The sequence below is a fragment of the Anomaloglossus baeobatrachus genome, chromosome 11 (assembly GCF_048569485.1).
Source record: "Anomaloglossus baeobatrachus isolate aAnoBae1 chromosome 11, aAnoBae1.hap1, whole genome shotgun sequence".
Taxonomy (NCBI): domain Eukaryota; kingdom Metazoa; phylum Chordata; class Amphibia; order Anura; family Aromobatidae; genus Anomaloglossus; species Anomaloglossus baeobatrachus.
Genome location: NC_134363.1, coordinates 21,389,027 through 21,410,954, shown reverse-complemented (window position 1 = coordinate 21,410,954; position 21,928 = coordinate 21,389,027). Strand labels below are relative to the sequence as shown.

Here is a 21,928-nt window from a genome sequence, read left to right as displayed (position 1 = left end):
ATTCCCGACGACACATTTGCATTCATTGATACATAAATGACTGCACTTATTATAGTTACCACTAGGTGGCGCCCAACAGCTTTTTCTCCACCTCCATCCTATGCCTCATTATAACAGCACACCCAATGGCCAAGTGCGGAATTGCACCTCCATCCTATGCCTCAATATAACAGCACACCCAATGGCCAAGTGCGGAATTGCACCTCCATCCTATGCCTCATTATAACAGCACACCCAATGGCCAAGTGCGGAATTGCACCTCCATCCTATGCCTCAATATAACAGCACACCCAATGGCCAAGTGCGGAATTGCACCTCCATCCTGTGCCTTATTATAGCAGCACACCCATTGGCCAAGTGCGGAATTGCCCCTCCATCCTGTGCCTTATTATAGCAGCACACCCAATGGCCAAGTGCGAAATTGCACCTCCATCCTGTGCCTTATTATAACAGCACACCCAATAGCCAAGTGCGGTATTGCACCTCCATCCTGTGCCTCATTATAACAGCACACCCGATGGCCAAGTGCGGAATTGCACCTCCATCCGTTGCCTTATTATAACAGCACACCCAATGGCCAAGTGCGGAATTGCACCTCCATCCTGTGCCTTATTATAACAGCACACCCGATAGCCAAGTGCGGAATTGCACCTCCATCCTGTGCCTTATTATAACAGCACACCCGATGGCCAAGTGCAGAATTGCCCCTCCATCCTGTGCCTTATTATAACAGCACACCCAATAGCCAAGTGCGGAATTGCACCTCCATCCTATGCCTTATTATAACAGCACACCCAATAAAGTGCGGTATTGCCCCTCCATCCTGTGCCTTATAACAGCACATCCGATGGCCAAGTGCAGAATTGCCCCTCCATCCTGTGGCTTATTATAACAGCACACCCAATAGCCAAGTGCGGAATTGCCCCTCCATCCTGTGCCTTATTATAACAGCACATCCGATGGCCAAGTGCAGAATTGGCCCTCCATCCTGTGCCTTATTATAACAGCACACCCGATGGCCAAGTGCGGAATTGCACCTCCAGCCTGTGCCTTATTAATACTGCACACCCGATGGCCAAGTGCAGAATTGCCCCTCCATCCTGTGCCTCATTATAACAGCACACCCGATGGCCAAGTGCGGAATTGCCCCTCCATCCTGTGCCTTATAACAGCACATCCGATGGCCAAGTGCAGAATTGCCCCTCCATCCTGTGGCTTATTATAACAGCACACCTAATGGCCAAGTGCGGAATTGCCCCTCCATCCTGTGCCTTATTATAACAGCACACCCAATAGCCAAGTGCGGAATTGCCCCTCCATCCTGTGCCTTATTATAGCAGCACACCCGATGGCTAAGTGTGGAATTGCACCTCCATCCTGTGCCTTATTATAACAGCACACCTAATGGCCAAGTGCGGAATTGCCCCTCCATCCTGTGCCTTATTATAACAGCACACCCAATAGCCAAGTGCGGAATTGCCCCTCCATCCTGTGCCTTATTATAGCAGCACACCCGATGGCTAAGTGTGGAATTGCACCTCCATCCTGTGCCTTATTATAACAGCACACCTAATGGCCAAGTGCGGAATTGCCCCTCCATCCTGTGCCTTATTATAACAGCACACCCAATAGCCAAGTGCGGAATTGCCCCTCCATCCTGTGCCTTATTATAACAGCACACCTGATGGCCAAGTGCGGAATTGCACCTCCATCCTGTGCCTTATTATAACAGCACATCCGATGGCCAAGTGCAGAATTGGCCCTCCATCCTGTGCCTTATAACAGCACACCCGATGGCCAAGTGCGGAATTGCACCTCCAGCCTGTGCCTTATTAATACTGCACACCCGATGGCCAAGTGCAGAATTGCCCCTCCATCCTGTGCCTCATTATAACAGCACACCCGATGGCCAAGTGCGGAATTGCCCCTCCATCCTGTGCCTTATTATAACAGCACACCCGATGGACAAGTGCTGAATTGCCCCTCCATCCTGTGCCTTATTAATACTGCACACCCGATGGCCAAGTGCAGAATTGCCCCTCCATCCTGTGCCTTATTATAACAGCACACCCGATGGCCAAGTGCAGAATTGCCCCTCCATCCTGTGCCTTATTATAGCAGCACACCCAATAGCCAAGTGCGGAATTGCCCCTCCATCCTGTGCCTTATTATAACAGCACACCCAATAGCCAAGTGCGGAATTGCCCCTCCATCCTGTGGCTTATTATAACAGCACACCCAATAGCCAAGTGCAGAATTGCCCCTCCATCCTGTGGCTTATTATAACAGCACACCCAATAGCCAAGTGCGGAATTGCCCCTCCATCCTGTGCCTTATTATAACAGCACACCCGATGGCCAAGTGCAGAATTGCCCCTCCATCCTGTGCCTTATAACAGCACATCCGATGGCCAAGTGCAGAATTGCCCCTCCATCCTGTGGCTTATTATAACAGCACACCCAATAGCCAAGTGCGGAATTGCCCCTCCATCCTGTGCCTTATTATAACAGTGAAAAATGCTACTTGCTAATTTGAACATGTGAATAATGAATTGCATACCTGCCATGAATATTAGGAAAAAGGAGATATTTAGCAATCGCATTGATCAATGTAACTGAGCCCCAAGGCCTCGTCAAGGCATATCTCTATATTGGGGTCCCTAGCTCTGTGACCCTAACTGTGTGTCATCTCATTGCAATTAAAAACTGCTATGGGTGGAGAGGGGTAACTAAGGACTTTCTTATATAGGAGATGGAAAAAACATGGCCGAAAGGGGCGGAGCTGTGTTCACATTCAGAAAAAAAAAACTATGCAATTCATTATTCACATGTTCAAATTAGCAAGTAGCATTTTTCATTGTATATTCCAATATTTGTCCATATGCTTGAGGCATTATACTATTATCTAAGTTTGATGTGCAGCCTTATCCGTATATAGTATGTAATTTTTGGCTTGCACTCATAATATATATATTAGTGCTCACTTCAGTTATCCTATTCAGTTATATGTAGTTTTTTTTTTTTCTGAATGTGAACACAGCTCCGCCCCTTTCGGCCATGTTTTTTCCATCTCCCATATAAGAAAGTCCTTAGTTACCCCTCTCCACCCATAGCAGTTTTTAATTGCAATGAGATGACACACAGTTAGGGTCACAGAGCTAGGGACCCCAATATAGAGATATGCCTTGACGAGGCCTTGGGGCTCAGTTACATTGATCAATGCGATTGCTAAATATCTCCTTTTTCCTAATATTCATGGCAGGTATGCAATTCATTATTCACATGTTCAAATTAGCAAGTAGCATTTTTCATTGTATATTCCAATATTTGTCCATATGCTTGAGGCATTATACTATTATCTAAGTTTGATGTGCAGCCTTATCCGTATATATTATTATAACAGCACACCCAATGGCCAAGTGTGGAATTGCACCTCAATCCTGTGCCTTATTATAGAAGCCCACCCAATGGCCAAGTGCGGAATTGCACCTCTATCCTGTGCCTTATTATAGCAGCACACCCGATGGCCAAGTGCGGAATTGCACCTCCATCCGTTGCCTTATTATAACAGCACACCTAATGGCCAAGTGCGGAATTGCCCCTCCATCCTGTGCCTTATTATAACAGCACACCCGATGGCCAAGTGCGGAATTGCACCTCCATCCTGTGCCTTATTATAACAGCACACCCGATAGCCAAGTGCGGAATTGCCCCTCCATCAGGTGCCTTATTATAACAGCACACCTGATAGCCAAGTGTGGAATTGCACCTCCATCCTGTGCCTTATTATAGCAGCACACCCAATAGCCAAGTGCGGAATTGCACCTCCATCCTGTGCCTTATTAAAACAGCACACCCGATGGCCAAGTGCGGAACTGCACCTCCATCAGGTGCCTTATTATAACAGCACACCCGATAGCCAAGTGCGGAACTGCACCTCCATCCTGTGCCTTATTATAACAGCACACCCGATAGCAAGGTGCGGAATTGCACCTCCATCCTGTGCCTTATTATAACAGCACACCCAATAGCCAAGTGCGGAATTGCCCCTCCATCCTGTGCCTTATTATAACAGCACACCCGATGGCCAAGTGCGGAATTGCACCTCCATCCTGTGCCTTATTATAACAGCACACCCAATAGCCAAGTGCGGAATTGCCCCTCCATCCTGTGCCTTATTATAACAGCACACCCGATGGCCAAGTGCGGAATTGCACCTCCATCCTGTGCCTTATTATAACAGCACACCCAATAGCCAAGTGCGGAACTGCTCCTCCATCCTGTGCCTTATTATAGCAGCACACCCAATGGGCAAGTGTGAAATTGCACCTCCATCCTGTTTATTATTATAACAACACACCCGATGGCCAAGTGCGGCATTGCACCTCCATCAGGTGTCTTTCTATAACAGCACAACCGATGGCCAAGTGCGGAATTGCAAGTAAATCAAAATGACACTTTTTGCAAGTAAATCAAAATTACGTGAACACTTTTTGGAAAAAGTTTTACATAACAAATTGCTGCATCCATTATACGGTCCCCTGGGTGGAGCTTTTTCTCCACCTTCCTCCTATATGTGTTTGATAACAGCACACCATGTGGTCGGGGGTGGAATTGCAAGCGCTGTGGAATTAATGGTGCTATATAAGTGAATAATTATGTACTATTATTATTAGTGTTTTCATCATTTTTAATTTTAAGTTTTACTAAACAAATTTATGCATTCTTTATACTGTCCACTAGGTGGTGCTGCAACTAAACTGGAATTGCTTAGATATTTTTCCACAGCAGCACACCCCATGTGGTCAGGTGTGGAATTACAACTAAATTGGAATTCCTTAGATTTTTTTCAGAACAGCACACCGTGTGTGGTCAGGTACGGAATTGCAACTAAATTGGAATTGTTTCGATATTTTTCCACAACAGCACCGTGTGTGGTCAGATACGGAATTGCAACTAAATTGGAATTGTTTCGATATTTTTCCACAACAGCACACAGTGTGTGGTCAGGTACGGAATTGCAACTAAATTGGAATTGTTTCGATATTTTTTCACAACAGCACACCGTGTGGTCAGGTGCGGAATTGCAACTAAATAGGAATTGCTTAGATTTTTTCAGAACAGCACACCGTGTGGTCAGGTGCGGAATTGCAAATAAATTCAAAATTTAATTGGGATTTCTTAAATTAAAAGAAAATGAAGACTAGATTAATATATACCATCACTTTATGAAGTTAACCCCTTAATATTATGCTATCACTTTATGACATGAGAATATCCCTTTAAGATATTGTTGATACAATGTATCATTATAAGTTTTAATTTTCACACCAACTTAAAGATGCTGATTGGTTCCCTGAAGATGAAAAGGAGAAAATAATCCAAAAAATGAGGCCACGTCTGATTGGCTGATGTTGTGCTCTTGTATATTTGATGTGACATGTTGGGACGTGATGCGTTTTATGATTTTCTTTTCCCCCCTGTTTTCTTCCCGTCACTCATGTCTCATGTTTCTCTCCTCCGTTGAATATTTCTCCGTTCCTTTCATCTGCTCTTTAATGAAATCCCCATTTCCCCGGTTCATTTGCATCAGGCGGTTAGGAAACAAATCTTTTGCATGTGCGAGTATACGGAGCGTGGGAGCGGTAAACACATTTTCTCTGCTTTGACAGATGCTTGACGCGACCTTCCAAGGGGTCGTTAATCAAAAAACATGACGTTGTACAAGTGCAGGATGGGCGCCGCTCGTGACATCTGTGCATTAATGACACCAGCTCCTCGTCCCCGATTGTAAAGGCCATGACAACGTTCCAGGGACGGCCACGCCGCGGACCGGGCTGACGCGTGATATATGTATACTCAGTGACAGGTGGCCATTCTTCCCAGACCCAGAATAAATGAGCGGATACAACGTTTCTCCCGCCGCGGTGATGTCATACAGAATGACATCACTAAGATTCTACAGCCATTGTGTTCTATGGAGGGGAATCAAAGAAGTGAGGGCTAGACCAAAATAGGAGGGATAGCTGGAAGGTTTTGGGCAACCATCAGAGGGGTCATTAGACCCAGCAGTTTCAGGATGGGAATGCCGCCCCTATAGTCGACCTACACACCTGTAGATAATCTCTACACCCTCTATTGTAAACTTCTGCATCCCCTTTAGTCATCCTCTACACCTCCTATAATCAACCTTTACTCCCTATATTCAACCTGTGCATCCCTATAGTCAGTCCACGCATCCCTTGTAGTCAGCCCATGCGTTCCCTATAGTCAGCCCTTGCATCCCCTGTAGTCAGCCCATGCGTTCCCTATAGTCAGCCCATGCGTCCCATATAGTCAGCCCTTGCATCCCCTGTAGCCAGCCCATGCGTCCCCTGTAGTCAGAACATGCGTTCCCTATAGTCAGCCCATGCGTCCCATATAGTCAGCCCTTGCATCCCCTGTAGTCAGCCCATGCGTTCCCTGTAGTCAGCCCATGCGTTCCCTATAGTCAGCCCATGCGTTCCCTATAGTCAGCCCATGCGTTCCATATAGTCAGCCCTTGCATCCCCTGTAGCCAGCCCATGCGTCCCCTGTAGTCAGAACATGCGTTCCCTATAGTCAGCCCATGCGTCCCATATAGTCAGCCCTTGCGTCCCCTGTAGTCAGCCCATGTGTCCCATATAGTCAGCCCACGCATCCCCTGTAGTCAGCCCATGCGTCCCATATAGTTAGCCCATGCATTCCCTATAGTCAGACCATGTGTTCCCTATAGTCAGCCCATGCATCACCTTTAGTCAGTCTCTTCCTCCCCTGCAGCCAGCCCCTGCCTCCCCTGTAGCCGGCTCCTGCCAGACCCTGCCTTCCCCTGTAGCCGACCGCTGCGTCTCCCCGTAGCCGACCGCTGCGTCCCCCTGTAGCCGACCGCTGCGTCCCCCCGTAGCCGACCGCTGCGTCCCCCCGTAGCCGACCGCTGCGTCCCCCCGTAGCCGACCGCTGCGTCCCCCCGTAGCCGACCGCTGCGTCCCCCCGTAGCCGGCCGCTGCGTCCCCCCGTAGCCGACCTCTGCGCCCCCCGTAGCCGACCTCTGCGCCCCCCCGTAGCCGACCTCTGCGCCCCCCCCGTAGCCGACCTCTACGCCCCCCTGTAGCTGTTCCCTGCGCCCCCCCTGTAGCCTTCCCCTGCGCCCCCCTGTAGCTGTCCCCTTGTAGCCATCCTCTTGTAGCTGTCCCCTGCTCCCCCCTGTAGCAGTCCCCTGCGCCCCCCTGTAGCTGTCCTTTGCGCCTCCTTCTGCAGCCGGCCCTCGCCTCCCCCTGTAGCCGTCCCCTCGTCCCCCTGTAGCCATCCCCCGCATTGCCCTGTAGCCATGCCCGTATAGCCGCCCCCCCCGCGTCCCCCTTTAGCCATCCCCCCGCCTCCTCCTGTAGCCGTTGTCCGTGTCCTCCCCCTGTAGCCGGCCCCCCCATTCCCTGTAGCCATCCCCCTATAGCCGTCTCCCACGTTCCCCTGTAGCCATCCCCTGCCTCCCCCTGTAGCTGGCCCCCGCGTCCCCCTGTAGACGGCATTATACCGCTTGCTCATGATGTGTTCTGTAGTTTTTGCCGTTACTTGACACGTCTTGACATCTGATCTATATGGATGGAGACGCGCTCTGCATTATTCTTTGCCCCGCCGGTGCATGCGCCGCTCCCCGCAGCTTTTAGACCAGCTGTCACTAATTGTGACATTGAAGTCCCGGTGTGACCTTGCCACATAATAAAAAAAAACGCGTCAAAGCTTCATATCTCTAGTGGAAGTTTTGAAGCTCAGGAACAGATGCAAACGCTTATCAGGAGCCTTGTCTGATTCCTTCTGGGGTTTTGCATTTTGCCTTTGAAAGTGACTGTTCCTGAAAATAATCTCATTTCTTCTCAGCCTGAATGCAATTATGACATAAGGAACAATAGACTGACTCGCAGGGGTCATTCTCTTCACAAAAAACACTTCTTATGGCTCCACCGGGTCCCCAATAATGGAGAATGGATACAAATCGCGTTCCTCTCTCTGGAGGTCCTGTCCGGCACAGATAACTCATTAGTTTGAATGGACAATGTGTAATGCTTTATTTCCCCTGTGGAGGCGCTGTAGGGAAATCAAACACTTACTGCTAGGCCTTTCTTCAGTTGAGCACTTGGGATTTTAGCAGGAGACCATTTTGTGACCAGCTTGTGGTCAAGGAACCTATTAAGCAAACTCACAAGTCGTTTAAGGAACAGCTCAAGAAGGGTCACAACTTTGAGGTTCTGGAAATCCATCATAGTTCCTCCGCATCTTACTACCCTTAGTAGCCTGGATTGGAAGTGCAGTATCAATCACAACTAAGTGCTTTTTCCTCCTGAGGTTTGAAAAAAGTTGTTGGGCATCGAAAGGCTCTGAAAACCCAACAACTTTTTGGAAAATGACCTCTAATAAGAATTTGATGGTCTTTTGGTTCAACACTAAAGAAGTTTTGTCCCAAAGTTAAACCAAGATGATTCTCACGCCCAAGTGTACATCTTCAGAAGTCTAAGTTGAGACTCAACCTTCTCCTCAGTTTGATTGTTTAATGAAGACTGTTTGCCCTCTGGTCCTTCTCATCTTGAAACTCAAGTGAAAGTTCTAAAATCAGATCTGAGGGTTCAGAGCTGATTTTGGAACTTTCACTTGAGTTTCAAGATGAGAAGGACCAGAGGGCAAACAGTCTTCATTAAACAATCAAACTGAGGAGAAGGTTCAGTCTCAACTTAGACTTCTGAAGATGTACACTTGGGCGTGAGAATCATCTTGGTTTAACTTTGGGACAAAACTTCTTTAGTGTTGAAAGAGAATCATGGTTTGGGTCTACACGATCCAAAACCACAGCATTTCCAGGGTACAATCAACCTTAGGTGGTCCACAGAAGCAGAAGAATTGTAGGAACTGGTAAGATTGAGTGCATCAGTTCCAGTAGAGAAAGTTTTGTCCCAAAGTTAAGGACCTGTCACACACAGAGATACATCTGCGGCAGATCTGTGGTTGCAGTGAAATTGTGGACAATCAGTGCCAGGTTTGTGGCTGTGTACAAATGGAAGAATGATTTCACTGCAACCACAGATCTGCCAAAGATTTATCTTTGTGTGACAGGGCCTTTAAACCACATGATTCTCACGCCCCCAATTGTTTTTCTTCAGAAGCCTATACGTTGAGACTCAACCTTCTCCTCAGTTTGATTGTTTAATGAGGAACATTCAACTTCTTGCCCTTATCAGTGGTGAAAAATCTTGAGATTCAAGTGCAGCTTCCAAAACCAGGTCTGTGGGTTAAGGGAATCATAGTTTGGGTCTACGCAATCCAAGACAATGGCATTTCCAAAGTAGGATCAACCTTAGGTGGTTTACAGAGGCAGAAGAACCGTAGGAACCTGTCAGATTCCTGTGAGATGCGTCAATTCCAGTAGAGAAAGTTTTGTCCCATAGTTAAACCAAAATGATTCTCACTCCCAAGTGTACTTCTGCAGAAGTCTGTAAGTTGAGACTCAGCCTAAAGCAATCAAACCTTTTCCTTGGTTTGATTGAGGAACATTCACCTTCTTGCCCTTCTCCGTGGTGGTAAATCATGAGACTCAAGTGCAGGTTCCAAAACCAAGTCTGTGGTCTAAGAGAATCAAAGTTTGGGTCTATACGATCCTAGACAATGGCATTTCCAAGGTAGGATGAACCTTTGGTCGTCCACAGAAGTAGAAGAACCGTAGGAACGTGTGAAATTGAGTGGACCAATTCCAGTAGAGAAAGTTTTGTCCCAAACTTAAACCAAAATGATTCTCACGCCCAAGTGTACTTCTTCCGAAGTCTATAAGTTGAGACTCAACCTATCACAATCAAACCTTCTGCTCAGTTTGTTTAATGAGGAACGTCCAGCTTCTAGCCCTTTTCGGTGGTGGCAAATCTTGAGACTCAAGTGCAGATTCCAAAACCAGGTCTGTGGGTTAAGAGAATCATGGTTTGGATCCACATGATCCAAGACAATGACAATTCCAAGGTAGGATAAATATTAGGTGGTCCACAAAAACAGAAGAACAGTAGGAACATGTGAGATTGAGTCAACCAGTTCTAGTAGGGTTTCTAGAATCCCAAGAGATGGTTTTGTTAATAATAATAATAATAATAATAATAGTGCCTTGTGTAATTGATAGTAATAATTGGAAAACCTGAGGTTCTGAAAGTTCTTTCTATGGTCTACATGATCCAAGATAATGACATTTTCAACATCGGATCAACCTTAGGTGGTCCATAGAAGCAGAACAGTAGCAATGCGTGAGATTGAGTGGACCAGTTCTAGTAGAGGTTCTAGGATCCCAAAAGATGGTTTTGATCATTATGATTGTGCCTAGTGTAATTGATAGTAATTATTGGGAAACCTGAGGTTCTGAAAGTACTTTGTATGGTCCATCGAAGTCTTCTCATATCTTAGATGCACCACACCCTGTTCGTCTTATGCTTCCATAGTGTTGAGAAACAACTAATAGCTTAAAGAAAACATAAGCTCCTTCTTGACGCATCCAAAAACGAAGATTGTCCACTCTTCTTGTATCTTTCCAGGAACCATCACAATAAAGGAAACCTCTACAGTGGTCTTCAGGATGCTTTGGTTAATTACATAAAGAATAGGTAAACTGAAGGACTCGTAAAGTCATGATGCCATCGAATGACACCATCTCATGGATAGGGCAAGGGTCTAAGATTCCCGATAAACTAGACATTAAATTGCTAATCGGAGAACCACAATGTCCTCTTGAAGTTGATGGAGATTGGTATGGTCCTCCTCAATTGTTGACTTCCTTGGCCCACCAAATGTAATGGAGGAATTGTTAGAGCTCCGGTATCCAAAGGGTTAAGAGCCTTCCTCCTACCACTGTGATTTATGTGTCCGTCTCGCAGTAATCATAACTACATTATGATCTCTCCGCGGGCGGTAATCCAGATCAATCCTGACATGTTGAGACTATGATGTTCTATCAGGGGAGCAGTACTATAGAGATGGGAATGTCTCCCGGAGGAGCGCGCTTCCAACACAACCTCCAAAACGTTCTTCTGTGTGAAAACCTGGGATTCCTCTCCTGATGAGACGCTCACAGTCCAGGAATGGGGCGTCCTTAAAATTAAAATATGGCTTTCTCCTAGGAAAAAGCTGATTGCTCTTATAAAACCTTCTATGTTGGAAGGAGAGCTCTAATTAGGGGATAACTCTCCGGGAAATAGCTGCCGCGCTGCGCCAACCAGGAGCGGAATAAATCCATATTTTTTCTGTATTATCTATTAATTGAGGATTTATGCAAACATGTCAACAAGTAAATAACATTATGGCTTCACTACTGAATGTATAATTCCTTTCGCATCACCCATACATATGCACACTCAACCTGACCGAGCAGGCATGTGGTCTGTACAGATTCTGTGGAGGGAATAGAAAGCTGCTAGCGGTGGGTCCCGTCTCTCCCCCCCCCCTCTTCATGAAAATGGTCATAGTTGTTTTATGGCCTCCTATGGCTTATAGTTGTTTTATGACCCCCATCGCTCATAGTTGTTATATGGGCCCTTATGGCTCATAGTTGTTATACGGCTCCCTATGACTTATATTTGTTAAATGGCCCCTATGGCTCATAGTTGTTATATGGCCCCTATGGCTCATACTTGTTTTATGGTCCACATTGCTTATAGTTGTCATATGGGCCATTATGGCTCCCTATGGCTCATAGTTGTTATATGGTCCCCTATGGCTCATAGTTATTTTATGGTCCCCATTGCTCATAGTTGTTATATGCGCCCTTATGGCTCATAGTTGTTATATAGCTCCCATAGTTATTATATGACCCCTATGGGTCATAGTTATTATATGGTCCCCTATGGCTCATAGTTGTTATATGGCTCCAATGACTCACAGTTGTTAAATGGATCCCTATGGCTCACAGTTGGTATATGATCTCCTGTAACTCATAGTTGTTACTTTATATGGCCCTCTATGTCTCAGTTTTATATGGCCCCCTATGGCTCAAAGTTGTTATGGTCCCCTGAGGTTCAAAGTTGTTATATAGCCTATATGGCTCACAGTTGTATGGCCCCCTATGGCTTACTGTTAGTATATGACCCCCCCTATAGCTCATACTTGTTATATGGCCCCCCCTATGGCTCACAGTTGTTGTGTAGTCCCCTATGACACATATTAGCCATTTTACTCTTCCCTCACCTCTATATCTCAGAAAAGTTATGACCCCGTAGGTCTGATATCACTTATGTGGTCCCCTATGGCTCGTACTAGATGTTTTGCCCCTTTTGGCTTCTGCCATGTGTAATGATACCTTGATGTGGTCATGTATAGGAAGAGAATGATACGGAATAACGGTTGAACATCTTTGAGTCTTCGAGTCTTTTGATTCGGCCCCAGCTTCCCCCAGCTCGGCACAAATAGCTCCAGCGTCTATAAAGCAGGTACGTTCCCGCATGGTAATCAATGCAATCTGAAAGTTTTCCACTCTTTAGACCCTCGACGACTCAGCTGGGCCACTGAGTTTTGGATTAGAAGTCGGTAGGACTCTATAGAGGTTGTGGAAAGGCTTTTATAAATAAGGAAATAACGGGGCTATTGGATCCGGCTTCATACCAAGTGCTATAACAGGAAAGGATCCAGCTGTGAAGACGCGTCTATAGAAAAGAGACACGATATGACGGCTGGAAGGCAATGTATTATCCTGGAGGATAAAAAAACACATGGTGGAGATGTCAATGACGCTTGGAAGGGCTTTGTGAATGTAATCTTCTATCAAAAGGGTCGTGTGGACTTCTACCGTCTCGTTATCACGGAGAGATGAGGTTCAGAGATGACACTTTGACATCCGATGAGGTTGGGGAGGGGATCATTAATAAGATGTGGGTATAATAATGGTGAAGGAATGGAAAAGTTTCAACGCCAGGGCTGGAGAAATCTCAGGAGCGAGGTAGACAATGAGTCTAGAAAATTACTGACACTTCTGAAATTCTTGAGTTGCTTTCGACAGATGTTTTTGGGTTGGGATCTAAGGAAATGTATTAGTTTGTTGAGGGATTAAGAATCACAGAATGATGAATCCTCATCCCCAGACTTCAAGACCAAGACCTGAAGGAGTTGCGCATGCATCACCCGACTTTACTCAGTTTTTGTCGTCTGTGTCTGATCACACATGCATCCTGCTTCTCTATTGAGAATCTATGACCATTATGAAGGACGACTACCGGTGATCGCGCATTCGCCTTGTCGCTCCATTGAGAGTCTGACACTTCTGAAAGTAAATGACAGCAGGTGATCACGCATGCGCTGTTGCTACATTGATAGTCTGACACTTCTGAGGGTAGACAATGGCAGGTGACCGCGCATGCGCCCTGTCTTTGCATTGAGTGTCTTTGACAATTCTAAAGGTATGTGATGGCAGATGATTGCTCATCTGCCGTGTCGCTCCATTGAGAGTCCGACACAACTCAAGGTAGATGATAGCAGATGATTGTGCATGCGCCGTGTCGCTCCATTGAGAATCTGACACTTCTGAAGGTAGACGATGGCTGGTGATCGTATGTGCCGTGTCTCTCATTTGAGAGTCTGACACTTCTGGAGGTAGTTGTCAGGTGATCGCATGCGCCCGGCCGCTCCATTGAGCGTATGACACTTCTGAAGGTAGATAATGACGACTGGTGATCACGCATGCGCCTTGTCGCACCATTGAGAGTCTATGACACTTATGTAGATACATGATGGCAGGTGATTACACATGCGCCATGTCACTCCATTGAGAGTCTGACACTTCAGGAGGTAAACAATGACAGGTGATTGTGCAGGCGCTGTGTCACTCCATTGAGAATCTCTGACAATTCTGAAGGTAGATATTAGCCAGTGATCGCGCTTGTGCCCTGCCGCTCCATTGAGAATCTATAGCAATTCTTAAGATAGATGATGGCAGGTGATCGCGCATGCGCCGTGTCGCTCCATTGAGCGTAATGACACTTCAGAAGGTAGACGACTGCAGGTGATCGCGCATGTGCTATGTCGCTCCATTGAGAATCTATTATAATTCTGAACACAGACAATGACAGGTGATCATGCATGTGTGCCACCCCAGCAGCGGATCGAACCGCTCGGATCCAGGGGTGGTGATAGTTTGTGGCTCGAGGGTCTCTGGACCCGGGGGCTTAGGGGCCACACTCAAATGAAAAGGGGGGTATGTACAGGGGGCTTGGTGTAGTACGTGATGCCACCCTTAGTGTGTGGTAATTGGGGAGTATCGCCGCTGCCGTTGGGAATACCCGGAGTGATGGAGTGGGGTAGCTTGGTGATGTTGCCCTCCATGGGTAGGGGTAGGCCCCGGGACTCTGGTAGGAGATGCGGGGGTGCAGTGCAGGGATTAGTCGGGTACTCACTCAGCAATGAAGCAAAAGCTGACAACAGGGTAAACAAAGTCTCTTAACGCCGCTGCCTCTCGGGAGGAGCTCGTCCGGGTCCCGTCCCCCACAGTACTGCCGGTGGTCCGTAACCTGCCTCCTGGCACTAACTTTTGAATTGTCCATGGTGGCCTGGTAGCTTGGAGATGTCGGGGCCCCACTCCCCACTATGGCTAAGTGAGGGAGCCTGCTCTCAGGGCTCATGCTTGGGATTTCAGTGGGCTACTTGCTAGGAAAGCCCTATCCCCCTCATTGCGCTAGTGCCCCGATTCTGGAGCTGGTGGGAACGGACCGTGAAGGCCCCGTTCTCCGCAGGTTAATTGCCGGGTGGCCTGAAGCTTCTTCCCTGACCTAGGGTCCGTGAACCCCATTGTGCCTTCGGTGCCGGACCGGTGATAGGACCAGGCTGCTGGCCGTCGTCCTTGACGGGTCCCAAGCACCTTGCCTAAATCCCCTGCGACCGGGGGTCTGACTCCTCTAGGTCCAGACCACTGTCTGCGACCTAGTTTACTTCTCCCCTGGGAGCTCCAACTCCCAGCTTCCTCAGAGCTCCTTACAGCTCGAGGTCTACGACTTGACTCTCTTGACACCTCCCACCTCCTTGTCTGACTCCGAGGTGGGCGGCCCTATTCCAGCTTAAGCAACCCACTGGTGTGCCTGACAGGTGTGGTGCAAAGTGTATCTAGGATTTGGGAATGCTGATGGAGGCAATACTGTAGGATGGAGACCCAGAACCATGGGGGGTTGGATACCGCATGTGTAGAGTAGTTTGTGCAGTACCCTGTGACGACCTGAGTAGTCCAGGGGCGTCACACATGCACTGTGTCGCTCCATTGATAGTCTGACACTTCTGAAGGTAGATTACTTCAGATGATCGCGCATGTGCCCTGCCGCTCCATTGAGTATCTAACACTTCTGAAGGTAGACGACGTCAGGTGATTGAACATGCACCTTGTCGCTCTATTCAGAGTATGACACTTCTGAAGGTAGATGATGGCAGGTGATCATGCATGCGCCTTGCTGTTCCATTGCGAATCTATGAAAATTCTGAAGGTAGACAACATCAGGTGATTGCGCATGCGCCATGTCGCTCCATTGAGTGTCATCACACTTCTGAAGGTAGATGACAGCAGGTGATCATACATGTGTTTTGTCGCTCCATTGAGAATCTGACACTTCTGAAGGTAGACGATGGCAGGTGATTGTGCATGCGCCCTGTCATCTATTCAAGGTCAATGTTATTGGCTAAGGTAGTCAAGGGCAACGCGCAAGTATCAGGACCTAAGACTTTAAAGAGCGGGCTGCACATGCTTGATTGGTCTCCGTCTTCTACCTTCAGTAGTGCCATAGATTTTGCAAAGATCTGCGCTGTGCATGTGCAATCATCCACTCCACTTAACTCCTCGTGGCTACTATTTTGCAGCCAGAGGATAGAGGGGGGGGGCATAGATCCCCTATTCTATAGATTGGTCGCGTCCCACCCATCAAGTGGAATATCCCTTTTAAAGGGTTTGTTCATGCTTACAAAAACATGCTTGCTTTATACAAAAACAAATGGCGCCACACCTGTCCTTGGCTAAAGGTTTGTGTAACACCATGATGCAAAAGAGAAAATTTGGATGGGGGCGCTGTTTTTCTGAGATGGTCAAGAACTTGAGTCCATTCCAATGACTCGATGAGGCTACAGCATGATCTTTTTGCAATTTTTTTTTCAGTTGTTCGATTGATGACCAAGTAACACGAGTGGCCTGGCTCAACCGGTCCAACATCCTTTACGCGGGCAATGACAAGTGGTCCATAGACCCTCGCGTCCAACTACTGAACTACAATAAGACCGAATTCAGCATCATCATCACCCAATTGGATGTGGCGGATGAAGGTCTCTACACCTGTTCCTACCAGACCCAGGATAAGCCCCACACTACCCAGGCCTATCTCATAGTGCAAGGTAAGAGTCCAACTGTCCCGGCAAAGCTTATCAGGCACCTCCACTGCATCTATCCATCAATGATGCTTCCAACATGGGGATGAACATGTTGTTGACCCTATTATGAGGATGTACATGTTGTTGACCCCACTATGGGGATGGACATGTTGACCCCATTATGGGGTTGACATGTTGTTGACCTCATTATGGGGATGGACATGTTGTTGACCTCATTATGGGGATGGACATGTTGTTGACCCCATTATGTTGTTGACCCCATTATGGGGTTGACATGTTGTTGACCTCATTATGGGGTGGACATGTTGTTGACCTCATTATGGGGATGGACATGTTGTTGACCCCATTATGGGAGTGGACATGTTGTTGACCCCATTATGGGGTTGACATGTTGTTGACCTGATTATGGAGTGGACATGTTGTTGATCCCATTATGGGGATGGACATGTTGTTGACCCCATTATAGGGATGGACATGTTGTTGACCCCATTTTGGGGATGGACATGTTGACCCCATTATGGGAGTGGACATGTTGTTGACCTCATTATGGGGTGGACATGTTGTTGACCTGATTATGGAGTGGACATGTTGATCCCATTATGGGGATGGACGTGTTGTTGATACCATTATGGGGATGGACATGTTATTGACCCCACTATGAGGATAAAAATGTTGTTGACCCCATTATGGGGATGAACATGCTGTTGACCCCACTATGAGGATGGGTGTTAAAATTGTTTTAAAGCATCGGGGGCACAAACCCTAAGGCCACAGTAACCATTCCCTTGTTTGTGTCTTTTATGCCCCCTATAAAGTTACCCCTAAAATAAGTAATCCTCCTGTATACAGTAATGGTGCCTTTTCAATATAATGACACCCCATGTGCCCCCTGGAAATTATAACATTTTATTTTGCCTCCCACAATGTAATACTGCCCCATACAAAGTAATAGTACCCTCTTTTCTCCCCTTAATGCCCCCCTTTGTGCCTTTCAAAGTTATATAATCACCCTAGAGGGGCCCACCAGAGGATTCTCCGGCTCTCCAGTGGGCCAGTCCAAGCCTGACTGCATCCACCTCCCTGTCATCCAATGATTTAGGGCCCGATGCAAGTGATAAAACCCCAATTTAGGACCCCCTCTAAAAGGGGCAGCCACTGCTTCAAAGAATGGATATTGCAGAAGTAGAGGGTTCTTTAGGCCCCGCTGCATCCTCTGTTTTTTCAGCCTGAGACTTGCCCAAACCAGAAGACCCATGTATTAGACTGTCCTGTCAATCATACTTCAATCCCACCCAGCAGAAGGCAATGTGAAGAGTATGGGCAGGCGAGGAGGCAGAATGCCTGGAGTGCCCCTTTAATTTGAAAATCCACCTACTTTCCTCCTAATTGATTAATTGAATATACAGTGAATTAGATAATTACCCATGAATTATACCCCTCGGGGTCACCTGTGACCGATATCCACCGCCGGTGAGAGGTCACCGCTAAATGAATCCTTCTGTATCCAGAATGCTGAAACACGTGAGCAGATTTCTGCTTTGCTCTCCGGCCCGCGGCCGCGTTGTGTGGGTCGGAGCCGCTAAACAGCCATTTATGATGTAGAAAGGGTAATTATGGCTTGTTGCTTTTAGTTATTATCAAAGGTTCCCTGAATTGGCGCCGGAGTCCGATAATGAGTCAGAGGATTACACGGCGCTCTGCAGAGCACTGGGGGGGAGGGGGAGGTGGGGCTCTAGAGAACACAGGGGGGAGTGGGGGGCTCTGCAGAGCACTGGGGGGGAAGGGGTCGGGGGGGCTCTAAAGAACACAGGGGGGAGAGTCGAGGGGCTCTGCAGAGCACAGGAGGGAAGGGGTCAGGGGGCTCTAGAAAACACGGGGGGAGAGTCGGGGGGGGCTCTGCAGAGCACTGGGGGGAAGGGGTCGGGGAGCTCTAGAGAACACAGGGGGAGAGTCGGGGTGATCTGCAGAGCACCGGAGGGAAGGGGTCGGGGGGCTCTAGAGAACACAGAGGTGAGAGTCGGGGGGCTCTGCAGAGCACTGTGGGGAAGGGGTCGGGGGGGCTCTAGAGAACACAGGGAGGGAGAGTCGGGGGGGGATCTGCAGAGCACTGGGGGGGAAGGGGTCAGGGGGGCTCTAGAGAACACAGGGGGGAGAGTCGAGGGTTCTGCAGAGCACAGGAGGGAAGGGGTCAGGGGGCTCTAGAAAACACAGGGGGGAGAGTCAGGGGGCTCTGCAGAGCACCGGAGGGAAGGGGTCGGGGGGGCTCTAGAGAACACAGAGGGGAGAGTCGGGGGGCTCTGCAGAGCAATGTGGGGAAGGGGTCGGGGGGGGCTCTAGAGAACACAGGGGGGGAGAGTCGGGGGGGATCTGCAGAGCACTGGGGGGGAAGGGGTCGGGGGGGCTCTAGAGAACACAGGGGAGAGTCGAGGGGCTCTGCAGAGCACAAGAGGGAAGGGGTCAGGGGGCTCTAGAGAACACAGGGGGGAGAGTCGGGTGGCTCTGCAGAACACTGGGGAGGAAGTGGTCGGGGGACTCTAGAGAACACGGGGGAGGAGAGTCGAGGGACTCTGTAGAGCACTGGGGAGGAAGGGTCGGGAGGCTCCAGAGAATAATGGGGGAGAGTCGGGTGGCTCTGCAGAGCACTGGGGGGAAGGGGTCGGGGGGCTCTAGAGAATAATGGGGGAGAGTCGGGTGGCTCTGCAGAGCACTGGGGGGAAGGGGTCGGGGGGCTCTAGAGAATAATGAGGGAGAGTCGGGTGGCTCTGCAGAGCACTGGGGAGGAAGGGGTCGGGGGGCTCTAGAGAACAAGGGGGGGAGAGTCGGGGAGCTCTGCAGAGTACTGTGTGGAAGGTGTCGGAAACTCTGCAGAGCACTCGGGGGAATCGAAGGGGGGCTCTGCAGAGCACTCGGAGGAGTTGAGAGCTCTCAGTGAGGGGTAGTCGGGGAGCTCTCTAGAGAACAGAGGGGGAGAGTCAGGGGGCTCTGCAGAGCATTGGGGGGGAAGGGTTCAGGGGGCTCTAGAGAACACTGGGGAGTGTCGGGGGGCTCTGCAGAGCACAGGAGGGAAGGGGTCAGGGGGCTCTAGAGAACACAGGGGGGAGAGTCGGGGGGGCTCTGCAGAGCACCGTGGGGAAGGGGTTGGGGGGCTCTAGAGAACACAGGGGGGGAGAGTCGGGGGGGATCTGCAGAGCACTGGGGGGGAAGGGGTCAGGGGGGCTCTAGAGAACACAGGGGGGAGAGTCGAGGGTTCTGCAGAGCACAGGAGGGAAGGGGTCAGGGGGCTCTAGAAAACACAGGGGGGAGAGTCAGGGCGCTCTGCAGAGCACCGGAGGGAAGGGGTCGGGGGGGCTCTAGAGAACACAGAGGGGAGAGTCGGGGGGGGATCTGCAGAGCACTGGGGGGAAGGGGTCGGGGGGGCTCTAGAGAACACAGGGGGGAGAGTCGAGGGGCTCTGCAGAGCACAAGAGGGAAGGGGTCAGGGGGCTCTAGAGAACACAGGGGGAAGAGTCGGGGGGGCTCTGCAGAGCACTGGGGGGAAAGGGGTCGAGGGGCTCTAGAGAACACAGAGGGGAGAGTCGGGAGCTCTGCAGAGCACTGGGGGAGGAAGGGATCGGGGGACTCTAGAGAACACGGGGGAGGAGAGTCGGGGCTCTACAGAGCACTGGGGAGGAAGGGGTCGGGGGGCTCTAGAGAACACGGGGGGGAGAGTCGGGGAGCTCTGCAGAGCACTGGTGTGGAAGAGGTTCGAAACTCTGCAGAGCACTCGAGGGAATCGAAGGGGGGCTCTGCAGAGCACTCGGAGGAGTTGGGGGCTCTGCAGAGCACTCGGTGAGCTCTGCAGAGCACTCAGTGGGGGGGAGTCGAGGGGCTCTGCAGATCACTTGGGGGAGTCAAGAGGTTTTGCAAACTTACGACAAATGTTTGCGACTTTGGATTCCTCTGGAGAACGTAAGAAAAACAAGATGAATACATATAAAGTGACTGCAAGAAAAGAGCAAATAGAAAAAAAAAACGCTCCAAAAATCAGCCACAAATCAGAGAATGGAGCGGGCCCAATGTTTATTACAAAAGATCCAGGTCAAAAGGAAGAAATATTGAAAAATCATGAAAAACTGAAACAAATTAGACCAGAAATAATCTTGTTCGCTGTCGGCAGAGAGAATCTAGAAAAGAGTGGAGGTAGAGATATTTTATAAAAAGTGCATCATCACCATCATCCTCATCACCATCCTCTTCATCCTCATCATCATCTTCCTCATCATCATCTTCCTCATCATCATCTTCCTCATCATCATCCTCCTCCCCATCTTCCTCATCATCATCTTCCTCATCATCCTCCTCCTCATCATCATCTTCCTCATCATCATCCTCCTCCCCATCTTCCTCATCATCATCCTCCTCATCATCTTTATCCTCCTCATCTTCATCCTCCTCATCCTCTTAATCATCATACTCATCATCCTCATCATCCTCTTCCTCATCCTCCTCCTCATCATCTTCCTTCTCATCCTCCTCATCTTTCTCAACATTATCCTCTTCCTCATTATCTTCTTCCTTGTCGTCCTCTTTCTCATAATCCTCCTCGTCCTCTTCCTCCTCGTCCTCTTCCTCCTCGTCCTCTTCCTCATCGTCCTCTTCCTCATCGTCCTCTTCCTCATCGTCCTCTTCCTCATTGTCCTCTTCCTCATGGTCCTCTTCCTCATGGTCCTCTTCCTCATCGTCCTCCTTCTCATCCTCGTCCTCCTTTTCCTCATCCTCCTAATCTTCATCATCCTCCTTCTCCTCATCTTCATCATCCTCATCATCATCTTCCTCATCATCATCTTCCTTATTATCCTCCTTATCATCATCATCATCATCATCATCATCCTGCTTTTCATCCTCCTCATCATCATCCTCTATCATCCTCTTCCTCATCTTCCTCCTCCTCATCTTCCTCCTCCTCATCTTCCTCCTCCTCATCTTCCTCCTCCTCATCTTCCTCCTCCTCATCTTCCTCCTCCTCATCTTCCTCATCCTTATCCTCCTTTTCCTCATTTTCCTCATCCTTCTCATCCTTCTCCTCATCATCCTTCTCCTCATCATCCTTCTCCTCATCATCCTTCTCCTCATCATCCTTCTCCTCATCATCCTTCTCCTCCTCATTATCTTCATCCTTCACCTCCATCCTCCTCCTCCTTCTCCTCATCATCATCCTCCTCCTCATCCTCCATCATCCTCTTCCTCATGCTCCTCATCCTCATGTTCTTCATCCTCTTCCTCCTCATCATCTTCATCCTTCTCCTCTATCCTCCTCCTTCTCATCATCATCCGCCTCCTCATCATCTTCATCCTCCTTTTCCTCATCCTCCTCATCCTTCTCCTCATCATCCTCCATCATCCTCTTCCTCATGATCCTCCTCCTCCTCGTCCTGTTCATTCCGCAGCACGGTAGCAGTTAACCCTGCGGCCGCCGCTCTGCACGGTTCGGGCCGCTCCGTCCTTTCCCCGCTGCTCCCTTGTGCCGCAGTGACACGTGCAGTGTGCAGTCGCCATGGCCAATTGCG

General features: G+C 48.9%; 1 protein-coding gene across 1 annotated transcript in view; it reads left to right on the top strand.

Annotated features, from left to right (window-relative positions):
• Nucleotides 1–21,928, top strand: part of IGLON5 (IgLON family member 5) — a 433,507-nt gene that overhangs the window by 348,337 nt on the left and 63,242 nt on the right. Inside the window, 1 exon segment of the mRNA XM_075328605.1 lies at nucleotides 16,153–16,385. Within this exon segment, the coding sequence (XP_075184720.1) occupies nucleotides 16,153–16,385 (233 nt within the window).